This window comes from Coregonus lavaretus (genome assembly GCF_964263955.1).
Source record: "Coregonus lavaretus genome assembly, chromosome: 12".
Lineage (NCBI taxonomy): Eukaryota > Metazoa > Chordata > Actinopteri > Salmoniformes > Salmonidae > Coregonus > Coregonus lavaretus.
This window is the reverse complement of record NC_139999.1, coordinates 55,128,829-55,141,601: the sequence shown is the minus strand read 5'-3', so window position 1 is coordinate 55,141,601 and position 12,773 is coordinate 55,128,829. Positions and strand designations below refer to the sequence as shown.

General features: G+C 40.2%; 1 protein-coding gene across 1 annotated transcript; it reads left to right on the top strand.

Moving 5' to 3' along the window:
* The first annotated feature begins 973 nt into the window (after positions 1–973).
* LOC311138608 (1,25-dihydroxyvitamin D(3) 24-hydroxylase, mitochondrial-like) lies at positions 974–12,730 on the top strand. The gene is made up of 12 exons (XM_084173366.1): positions 974–1,372; positions 1,529–1,719; positions 1,845–1,938; positions 2,027–2,120; positions 2,377–2,468; positions 2,876–2,987; positions 4,711–4,862; positions 5,489–5,655; positions 6,772–6,850; positions 6,973–7,170; positions 8,416–8,527; positions 12,277–12,730. Exons 1-11 carry the CDS (start codon positions 1,112–1,114, stop codon positions 8,524–8,526), a joined length of 1,551 nt encoding a protein of 516 aa, XP_084029492.1. The 5' UTR covers positions 974–1,111; the 3' UTR covers position 8,527; positions 12,277–12,730.
* The last annotated feature ends 43 nt before the right edge of the window (positions 12,731–12,773 follow it).

Genomic DNA, 12,773 nt, shown 5'->3' with positions numbered 1-12,773 from the left:
AAAATGTGGAAAAAGTGAAGGGGTCTGAATACTTTCCGAATGCACTGTATCTATACACGTGTCAGTGTCATGCATTTGTGTTTGTGTGTTGTGTGAGCGTCTGGTAGTACCTGTGTGTGCTTGTCTGTTTGGGGCTGTAAGACCCTCCAGACCCTAAGCACACTAGCAAACATTTATCAGGGTTCAAGGTTATTACGATGGCATCTGACACTCAGTGAGTAAGCACTTTTATAGGGCAACAACATGGGCCTTCAAAATCCATAAACATGCCATCCCCATCGCTGACATGCCCTCATGGTGTGACTGCTGACATGTTGGGTATGAAGCTCAACACATTGGGGAAACTCATCCCTCAACTAGATTTTGTTTACAGTCATGTCAAAAAGTTGATTGATATGCCATCATGAAAGAGCCTTCCATATCTTTCTGGTATGGGCTTCTGGTTATAAAACCATATAATAGAAGAATGATAAGTAGGCCTAGTTCTATTTCTATGAATTATAATTATTAGTTATATTTATATGGACAAACTACTGATGGAAGTTGTGGATTCACCATTTCAGCAAACTATTAAAAAAATAATCTAACCTATTTATGATATTGAACTAATTTATAGTATTTTCCATCACTTGTGGAAAAACATATTGTGCATCATTGCCAAATAGAACACACGGAGCTTAGGCTATTTAGAAAATATTTGCGCAAATGGCCGAAGTGTGGTAGTAGTATTGACTTTGCCAAAGTTTCAGAGTTCTCCCAATCATGAACTCCAGTATAGTTCAAGCGAACCGCGTCACCTTCAGTTTAGGCCGATATGTTTATTTATAAAGCATGGGGCAAGGGCACTTCCTCGGTCTATCTGGGGTCATGCGATCCTCACAATGTGGATCCATAAATGAATGGTGTGGGCTCGCCGGCCACACCATTCAAGACCGATCCCTGATTGGTTATGAATAAACACTGTCCGAGTATATATATTGTGGCAGGCGTCACAGTTCCAAGAAACGAGAACACTGAATCTTCAAAGTTTCCAACAACGCAAATAAATTAATTTGTGTTGAGCGCCAAGTGCCCCAGTATTTATTATTTATTAGCCTATCACAGCTTGAGAATGAGGTCACACATCCAAAGGGTACCACAGATAGTCGAACTGTTAAAAAAGAAAACTGTTGGTTTGCAGCACTTCAAGCCAACATCTTCAGTGTGCGTCCTGGACCCGAAGGATGCTACATTGGTTGCGCCTTGTCGACACGGTCTTCCCTCGCAGACTCAGAGCCTTGACTCGATACCTGGACCCACCAACTGGCCCTTATTTGGCAGTTTGATAGAACTACTACGCAAAGGAGGGCTGCAAAGACAACACAATGCATTGGTAAATGATAAAACAAATATTATAATGATAAGAATAATAGTATGAAGAATAGAAAAATGATTTCGACAGATGTTTTATTTTATTTCGTTTTAATAACTGATTAAATTGTTTTATTGGTGCATTAAATGTTTTGTGTCTGATATTTCTTCCTTTTAGATTGATTACCATAAGAAATTCGGTAAGATTTTCCGGATGAAACTCGGCTCCTTTGAATCGGTCCATATTGGCGCACCTTGCTTGCTGGAGGCACTCTACAGAAAGGAGAGCGCTTACCCGCAGCGTCTGGAGATCAAACCCTGGAAAGCATACCGAGACTTAAGAGACGAGGCATATGGACTTCTTATTCTGTAAGTGGCACTTTTCAGTATTCCTATGATATCATGCTATTTGCCTAACAGAAATATACAGATAATCTATTTTAACAGACGTAGCCTATAGCCTAATAATTAATATATTTCCTGCTGATTTTCAGGGAAGGGGAAGACTGGCAGAGGGTGAGAAGCGCGTTTCAGCAGAAACTGATGAAACCCACAGAAGTCGCGAAACTTGATGGAAAAATAAACCAGGTTTGTAAGATAATTTCTCTGCGGTAAAACTGCACAGTTGAAGTTGAATTTGATCAAATAATGACTTTTCATTGTCTCCAAAATGTAGGTGTTGGCCGATTTTGTTAGTAGAATTGGACAAGTGACTGACAATGGACAATTTGAGGACTTGTACTTCGAATTGAATAAATGGTCAATGGAGAGTAAGTAGCCTATTGATTATACTATACATAACATATTTCTAGCTAGATATAAATTGTTACAGTAAAGATTGTTGCTTATATGTAATTTGGATGTATTAAATCATTCGAAATATTCTAATGATAACTTAATTGTTTTAAAAAATAAAATTAAGTACAAGTCTTATAATTGATTTGTTACTGAGGAAAAGTTACATCAATAATACATGAATTCATTTTGTTAAATGTTTTCAATGTTTTGTTTATTATCTCATTACAGCCATTTGCTTAGTGCTCTACGACAAACGTTTCGGACTTCTGCATGACAATGTCAACGAGGAGGCTATGACCTTTATCACATCCATAAAGACGGTAAGTGGTCATTGATTTTACACATCCAGTTACTATTTGCATGAAGACCCCTGGATTGGGGATGATCTTAGTGATATTTTTGTGACATAGCTATATCGCTCTGAGTCTATAGATAGAGCGCAGTTCACCGAGTTCACTTTAGTGAGTGGGCTAATCACCACTGCTACAGTTATTGATGAATCAATATCTGAAACTGAGCACTGGGCAGGCAGAAATTTACTGGGGGAAACCAATATCTTCAGCAGCCAGGAGACATGCATGTATTTACAACATCTTTTAAACAACATTTTGTTATAGTAACCATGGTCCTGTGCTATAAATTGATATTGAAATACCTCCACAATAAATTGTTACATTTAAAGTCTCTCTCTCTCTCTCTTCCCCTCTCTCTCTCTGTGGATGTGTAGATGATGAGCACATTTGGCATGATGATGGTCACGCCAGTGGAGCTCCACAAAAAACTGAACACCAAAACATGGCAGGACCACACCAGAGCATGGGACCGTATATTCAGCACAGGTAAAGACACCTCCCTCTAAAACCTCTTCAATGCCCCCCAACTCTCGGTTCCAACTCCCCTCCCCATCCCTCTGAAGAAACCTGCCCTCCATGTCCCCTCTCTTCCCCCTGAAACCTCAATGCCCCCTGATCTCGCTCCCAAACACCACTAAAGCAACCCCATCGCACCTAACCACCACTAAAGCAACCCCCCTACCCCACCCTGCTCTCACTTTCAACTGCCCTACCTCTAAGTAACCTCCTCTCCATGTCCTCTCTCCCCCTGTTGAAATCTCAATGCCTGCCACGTTCACTTCCAACCCCTCCCTTGGCACCCCCCAATCCCTCCACTCACAGCATGTGCTCCGCAGCTCTTTCTCTAGAGGAAGTATGACCCAATAACCACTTTGAACACATTTCCAGTCAGGTGATAGGAGAGAGAGATATATGAACCGGGTGCCTCTGCGATCAGTGCTGCTTGCTTGGCGATGGCTTGTAGGCACATGTCCACCCTCTCTTACACACACACACACACACACACACAGAGTGTGAATTATACCGTGACATTCGGGGGGGGGGGGGGGGGGGGCTCTATTGTGTGTGTGGTGTGTGTGTGTGTGTGTGGCCTTAAGGCCTAATTGTAAAGACATGTAATTTAATGGTAAAATGAAGAATTTTAAATGTGGCATGAACACAACCTGTCCAGATGTTTTCATCTGATTGTCAAACAAATCACTTCAAAAAGTAGGCTACCTGCGCACGTTCAGTCCACTCAAATAATTCCAGCATCCAATCAAAAGCACAAAGTGTAATGACATTTGGCGATCGTCATTAGAACTTCACTCTTGTAGCCTGAATTAATTGATACACCTTGCTGACAGAAAAAAAAAAAAAGTTGGTTCAGATGAAAAGGTGCTGAAATACGGGATTGTCCCGGGATGATAAATGCAGCCACATGGGATTATTTATTTTTTTACCATAGAGGTGGGCTGTATCGCATTAGTGGATACTCACACTGCTCTCAGGGCAGGTCTGCTGGTTTTGACTAGCAGAAGTGACTTTTCATAGCAGGTTAAGAGTACTTACGCAGCAGGTTAGGGTAATTAACATGGTAGGTTAGGAGAATGAACGTGGCACGTTAGCAGAATTAGGTTAAGGTTAGGAAAGGGGTTAGGGTTAGCTAAAATCCTAAAATTGTCCCTGACGTGATTCGAACATATCTAGCTACAACCAGTCCAGTCCTGAGAACAGTCTTCGTTTCCACTAACGTTTGATTTGGAAAAAGCTTTTATTTTAATATTTACCATTGTAGCAGTTCAAAATAGCATTTTAAATAAAAAGGAGAATGGTTAAATTAGCATTATTTAGACTTTTTGACTTTTGTTGCATTTAAGGGGGCTCATCGCTCATTCCCAACCTGTAAACAGTGGCCATGTATGTTGTGCTCGTGGCCAGATTCTGGAGATAAAAGATGGTTGAGGGCTTTTGAAAGTAGCGATAGGGAGTGGAAGTGAGTTCATTTTATGGCTTGTTTACTATAGATTACTTGTTTGTAGAAGTTTATAATTATCATTGTTTTATGACTGGTTTCAGCTTTCCACAAATGGAATCCATGTTTTGGTGAATAAAGTTGACCATTAGAATGGCTTTAAAAATGGACTATATGCAAAGTCATTGTTACCTAGTCTTTTTTTTACATCTTTCAGTTCATTATTTCACGTTTGTCTCTTGTTGTTGTCCCCAGCCAAAGTCTACATAGACAAGAAGATAAAGCGCCATGCAGGGGCAACAGGGCCCAGTGACGACTTCCTGTGTGACATCTACCGCCACAGTCAGCTGTCCAAGAAAGAGCTGTACGCCGCCATCACAGAACTCCAGATCGGAGGAGTGGAGACGGTAAGGATAAGTTGACAAATGTAACAGTGATGGTTCAGTGAACCACGCTCGCATGATGAGTATCCTTACTAATAATTTAGCATCACAACACTGAAGTGTGATGGGCCTCAATTTTTTTCCGGTGAACTGTGATGAGTAACATTGCTTGTCACCCGAAGACTTGCTTTATGCCTAGGCTTTAGCTTAGCGGGCTAACACAGTCTTGAGACCCGGGTTTGAATCTTGGTCGTTCAAACAAGGATAGGGCCAGATGTATCATTCAATTGCACAAGTGCCTATTTTGCTCCTCTATTTTCAGAAAAATAAGAGGGGAAAACATTACACTTAATCCTTTATTGTTGTTGACTTCATTCCTTACTCCCATACGTTGTTTGAACTAATTTACTCTACACTTGAAGTGGTATTCCCTCCCTGTGAGAGAAGAAACAAACAGGTGCAAACTGTAGTAGTAGTGGTTCAAAGGCTAAGGAAATCTGGTCTGCAGTCCGGATGTGACAGAAACAGCCCTTGAGGAACCCGTCACATTCCTCAGCTCCATTTACTGCAGTTTATAGTATCTCTCTGAATGAGTCTGACAACTCTCCCCTCTCGCGCTCTCTTTCTCTTCCTCTGCTGATGTTTTCTAGACTGCCAACAGCATGCTGTGGGCTATTTTCAACCTCTCCCGTAACCCCTGCGTTCAGAGGAAGCTGCTCCAAGAAATCAGAGAGGTTCTTCCTGCCAGTCAGACTCCCAGTGCTGAGCACCTCCAGAGAATGCCCTACATCAAGGCCTGCCTCAAGGAGTCCATGAGGTACAGTAAGACATTACACTGGAATGTGACGCAAAAACAATAACACTGTAGTCACGAACTGCACTGTATGTCACTCAAACCGGTACACAAGTCCAAAACAAATTAGTCGAGGCATGGGCGCTTGACTTTGTCTGAAAGTGGGGGTGCAAAAAACACCAATAATAATTTGAATGAAACAAACAAAAGAACTAAAATTTAGTTGTTGCAATTTTTTAACAATTTCCTGCAATTCTACACTGTTTCTTCACAGGGGGAACAGAACACAAAACATTTTCTTAGGTTCTGCCTTAATAAATTATATTGAACTCAAGTACTCAAATAAAAAAATAAAAAAATAATTTAGAACACAAGGCCGGTAAAAAGTTATACATTTATCTAGGCCTATTTGCCAACAGTGTGCAACAATGCCAAATGTATCATAACCATTCAAGATAACAAATCCTAATTGCTAAATTGCCCCATATATATTCAGTCAATAAAAAAACAAGTGCCATTTAAGATTGACTTATTGAAACCATAATATCAACTAGTTATATTATATTGTGGAACACAATCTTCAAAAAGGCAGTAACCTCAGCAGTGGAGCTTGCTTGTAGAAGACTATGGCTCTGCAATGGAATTGCCTTGTTTTGTTAATTTAGCAGACAATAAACTTTTATTTCCCGAGCCCTTATCACAGTCATCACACACCTATTTTATAGTAAAAAAAAAAGTAATATGTCAGAATAAAATAGAACAGAATATTTTTCCAAATGAAAAAAGTTGGCAGTGTGAAGTGATGCGCATCTCGCATCTAGAACAGTTATTCTCAAAGAGTGATCATTTGAAACAGGGCTCAATTTGGTGAGTTGAAAGAAAAACATTTCAGGGTTACAAACCAAAATCGGTCTTCTTTTTGATATACAGACGTTCGATTTACAAGTGTTTCTCGAGTTTAATGCGGAAAGTCACGCAGGGAATGTTTAGGATGTTTGACAGGGGATTAGTTATATTTCCTTTCAACTTGCCTTTTAAAAATTGTTTGAGTATGTTTAACTGATCCTAAAGAGCTTATATGTACATGTATCCTCCTGCTTCAACACTATATTCCCAAACACTTTTTTCAAATTCCTGCAGGTTATCGCCATCAGTTCCCTTCACGAGTCGGACCTTAGACAAAGACACTGTGTTGGGGGATTACTCCATTCCCAAGGGGGTAAGTGGATTACTTCAAATTCCCTCATTTAAGAGCTCATGTTGGGGCGATTACAGTCTCGGATCAATTCACACGTACATTTTGATTGATGTCTAATCAAGATTTTTGTTTTTCCTTTGCAGACAGTGTTGATGATCAACAGCCACGCTCTGGGTGCCAATGAGGAGTACTTTGACGACAGCAGCCGGTTTAAGCCAGAGCGTTGGCTAAAAGAGAGCAGCACCATCAACCCCTTTGCCCATGTGCCGTTTGGTATTGGGAAGAGGATGTGCATTGGGCGGCGTCTGGCAGAGCTACAGCTGCAGTTGGCACTCTGCTGGGTAAGAACAACCTCATGTGCCCCCAAAGTGGCCACCAAGTTGCCAACATGGGAGTATCACCGCAGGTAGTGCTGAACACCTGTGGGCGATATACAGTATATTACTCCCTCTTCCTGTGTCAAGTTTAAATGTATACAGTCCCTTCCCACATTTTGTTGTGTTATAGCCTGAATTTAATATGGATTGCATTTATATTTTGTGTCACTAGCCTACACACAATACCCCAATAATTATGTTTTTAGAAATTGTTACAAATTAATTAAAAATGAAAAGCTGAAATGTCTTGAGTCAGTAAGTTTTCAACCCCTTTGATATGGCAAGCTTAAATAAGTTCAGGAGTAAAAATCTGCTTAACAAGTCACATAAGTTGCATGGACTCACTCTGTGTGCAATCATAGTGTTGAACATTATTTTTTTATGACTACCTCATCTGTGTACAACACACATACAATTATCTGTAAGGTCCCTCAGTCGAGCAGTGAATTTCAAACACAGATCCAATGGCTCACAAACAAGGGCACCTATTGGTAGATGGGTAAAAGAAAAAACAGACATTGAATATCCCTTTGAGCATAGTGAAGTTATTAATTACACTTAAGCTTTTCCTTAATGGTGTATCAATACACCCAATCACCACAAAGATACAGGCATCCTTCCTAACTCATTTACCGGAAAGGAAGGAAACCACTCAGGGATGGTGACTTTAAAACAGTTTAATGGCTGTGATAGGAGAATGAGGATGGATCAAGAACAGTGTAGTTACTCCACAATACTAACCTAAATGACAGAGTGAAAAGAAGGAAGTCTGTTCAGAACAAAACTATTCCAAAACATGCATCCTGTTTGCAATAAGGCACTAAAGTAAAACTTTCTTTAGGATAAAAATACACAGAATAGAGCTAAGCACAGGCAAGATATTTCTGTATTTAATTTTCGATATTTTCGCTAAAATTTCTAAAAACATGTTTTCACTTTGTCATTATGGGGTATTGTGTGTAGATGGGTGAGAAGAAAAATCTATTTAATTCATTTTGAATTCAGGCTGTAACACAACAAAACGTGAAATAAGTCAAGGGGTATGAATACTTTCTGAAGGCACTGTATAACCTTAAGTTCCAAGAAGACTTTGTCCAACAATGTGTGTTAACCTTGAAAAATATTTTGTGAGTCTTACCTCAATTGATACTGGTTGTCCTTTCTAATGATTTGGTTGTCATAATCTAATGATTTCTCCCTTTCTATCAGGTCGTCAGAGATTATGAAATTGTGGCGACAGATAGTGAACCAGTTGATACTATCCATTCGGGGACGCTAGTTCCCAACCGTGAACTCCCTGTGGCTTTCATTAGACGATGAGGTAAGAATAACATTCACTCTTGAATATACCTAAAAATCATCCATATACTGAAGCTTAAATCAGAGTAAAGACAAATATATATATATATATATATATATATATATATATATATAATAGTGCCTTCGGAAAGTATTCAGACCACTTGACTTTACAGCATTATTCTAAAATTGATTCAATAAATAAAAATCCTCAGCTATCTACACACAATACCCCATAATGACAAAGCAAACGCAGGTTTTTAGAAATGTTTGCAAATGTTTTAAAAATAAACAACAGAAATACCTTATTTATATAAGTATTCAGACCTTTTGCTATGAGACTTGAAATTGAGCTCCGGTACATCCTGTTTCCATTGATCATCCTTGAGATGTTTCTACAACTTGATTGGAGTCCACCTGTGGTAAATTCAATTGATTGGACATGATTTGGAAAGGCACACACCTGTCTATATAAGGTCCAACAGTTGACAGTGCATGTCAGAGCAAAAACCAAGCCATGAGGTCGAAGGAATTGTCCGTAGAGCTCAGAGACAGGATTGTGTCAAGGCACCGATCTGGGGAAGGGTACCAAAAAATGTCTGAAGCATTGAAAGTCCCCAAGAACACAGTGGCTTCCATCATTCTTAAATGGAAGAAGTTTGGAACCACCAAGACTCTTCCTAGAGCTGTCCGCCCGGCCAAACTGAGCAATCGGGGGAGAAGGGCCTTGGTCAGGCAGGTGACCAAGAACCCGATGGTCACTCTGACAGAGCTCTAGAGTTCCTCTATGGAGATGGGAGAACCTTCCAGAAGGACAACCATCTCTGCAGCACTCCACCAATCAGGCCTTTATGGTAGAGTGGCCAGACAGAAGCCACTCCTCAGTAAAAGGCACATGACAGCCCGCTTGGAGTTTGCCAAAAGGCACCTAAAGACTCTAAGACCATGATAAACAAGATTCTCTGGTCTGATGAAACCAAGATTGAACTCTTTGGCCTGAATGCCAAATCAAATCAAATCAAATGTATTGGTCACATACACATGGTTAGCAGATGTTATTGCGAGTGTAGCGAAATGCTTGTGCTTCTAGTTCCCACAGTGCAGTAATATCTAGCAAGTAATATCTAACAAGCGTCACGTCTGGAGGAAACCTGGCACCATCCCTACGGTGAAGCATGGTGGTGGCATGATCATGCTGTGGGGATGTTTTTCAGCGACAGGTATTGGAAGACTAGTCAGGATCGAGGCAAAGATGAACGGAGCAAAGTACAGAGAGATCCTTGAGGAAAACCTGCTCCTGAGCTCTCAGGACCTCAGACTGGGGCGAAGGTTCACCTTCCAACAGGACAACGACCCTAAGCACACAGCCAAGACAACGCAGTAGTGGCTTCAGGACAAGTCTCTGAATGTCCTTGAGTGGCCCAGCCAGAGCCCGGACTTGAACCCGTTCGAACATCTCTGGAGAGACCTGAAAATAGCTGTGCAGCAACGCTCCCCATCCAACCTGACAGAGCTTGAGAGGATCTGTAGAGAAGAATGGGAGAAACTCCCCAAATACAGGTCTGCCAAGCTTGTAGAGTCATACCCAAGAAGACTCGAGGCTGTAATCACTGCCAAAGGTGCTTCAACAAAGTACTGAGTAAAAGGTCTGAATACTTATGTAAATGTGATATTTCCGTTTTATTTGTACTTTCTATTAGCAAAAATTTCAAAAATCCTGTTTTTGTTTTGTCATTATGAGGTATTGTGTGTAGATTGATGAGGGGGAAAAAACAATTTCATCAATTTTAAAATAAGGCTTTAATCTACCAAAATGTGGAAAAAGTCAAGTCTGAATACTTTCCGAATGCACTGTATATACATATATTTATACATACACACATACACATACATATATATATATATATAAAAATACACAGTGTGGGAAAAAAGTATTTGATCCCCTGCTGATTTTGTACGTTTGCCCACTGACAAAGAAATGATCAGTCTAGAATTTTAATGGTAGGTTTATCTGAACAGTGAGAGACAGAATAACAACAAAAAAATCCAGAAAAACACATGTCAAAATGTTATAAATTGATTTGCATTTTAATGAGGGAAATAAGTATTTGACCCCTCTGCAAAACATGACTTAGTACTTGGTGGCAAAACCCTTGTTGGCAATCACAGAGGTCAGACGTTTCTTGTAGTTGGCCACCAGGTTTGCACACATCTCAGGAGGGATTTTGTCCCACTCCTCTTTGCAGATCTTCTCCAAGTCATTAAGGTTTCGAGGCTGACGTTTGGCAACTCGAACCTTCAGCTCCCTCCACAGATGTTCTAAGGGATTAAGGTCTGGAGACTGGCTAGGCCACTCCAGGACCTTAATGTGCTTCTTCTTGAGCCACTCCTTTGTTGCCTTGGCCGTGTGTTTTGGGTCATTGTCATGCTGGAATACCCATCCACGACCCATTTTCAATGCCCTGGCTGAGGGAAGGAGGTTCTCACCCAAGATTTGACGGTACATGGCCCCGTCCATCATCCCTTTGATGTGGTGAAGTTGTCCTCTCCCCTTAGCAGAAAAACACCCCCAAAGCATAATGTTTCCACCTCCATGTTTGACAGTGGGGATGGTGTTCTTGGGGTCATAGGCAGCATTCCTCCTCCTCCAAACACGGCAAGTTGAGTTGATGCCAAAGAGCTCCATTTTGGTCTCATCTGACCACAACACTTTCACCCAGTTCTCCTCTGAATCATTCAGATGTTCATTGGCAAACTTCAGATGGGCATGTATATGTGCTTTCTTGAGCAGGGGGACCTTGCGGGCGCTGCAGGATTTCAGTCCTTCACGGCGTAGTGTGTTACCAATTGTTTTCTTGGTGACTATGGTCCCAGCTGACTTGAAATCATTGACAAGACCCTCCCGTGTAGTTCTGGGCTGATTCCTCACCGTTCTCATGATCATTGCAACTCCACGAGGTGAGATCTTGCATGGAGCCCCAGGCCGAGGGAGATTGAGAGTTATTTTGTGTTTCTTCCATTTGCGAATAATCGCACCAACTGTTGTCACCTTCTCACCAAGCTGCTTGGCGATGGTCTTGTAGCCCATGCCAGCCTTGTGTAGGTCTACAATCTTGTCCCTGACATCCTTGGAGAGCTCTTTGGTCTTGGCCATGGTGGAGAGTTTGGAATCTGATTGATTGATTGCTTCTGTGGACAGGTGTCTTTTATACAGGTAACAAGCTGAGATTAGGAGCACTCCCTTTAAGAGTGTGCTCCTAATCTCAGCTCGCTACCTGTATAAAAGACACCTGGGAGCCAGAAATCTTTCTGATTGAGAGGGGGTCAAATACTTATTTCCCTCATTAAAATGCAAATCAATTTATAACATTTTTTACATGTGTTTTTCGGTTATTTTTTTGTTGATATTCTGTCTCTCACTGTTCAAATAAACCTACCATTAATTATAGACTGATCATGTATTTGTCAGTGGGCAAACGTACAAAATCAACAGTGGGTCAAATACTTTTTTCCCTCACTGTATATATATATGTACACTGTATATATCATATCTCAAATGAATATAACACACACACACACACACACTTGTTGAATAAACACCGTCTGGAATGCGGTTTTAACCAATCAGCATTCAGGATTAGGCCCACCCGTTGTCTAAACACAAAATACATAATGTTAAAAAGGTACATTCAACTCCCAAAAAGTAAGGAAACATATTAGCAGGCTGTGAAATGTTATATTTGATTCCATGTGTTATTTTTTCCTAAACAGGCTTCAAATACAGATCATTCAGACCTCACAACAGAAAGATAATAGTTCTGGGCCTGAACGTCCAGAGAGACTCCCTATATTGCTGCTCTGTAAATAACAAAGAGAAAATATCAGATATAAATATATTTTTATGTAATCCTGTCACATATACCTCAAACTAATATAAATGTATTTAAACTATTAACTATGAGAGTTAGCCTACTTGTTGACCAATAACTGCACTTTACTGCCCACTAATCTTAAACAACTGTTCTTATGTCGAAAATATTAATTAAATTATGACGTTTGTATATGTTGTGTCTTTGTATGATAAATTATATACAGTACATGTATAAAGGCTACTTATGTATATTTTGTGTATAAATTGCAATAATAGTGTCAACATGATGTACATTTAAAACATTGTATTTCTTAGAGAGATTATATTCAAATAAAACTAAATATATTTCATCCACTTTTTGTTTTTGTTGCAGTATTTTCAATGTTTGACATTTAAG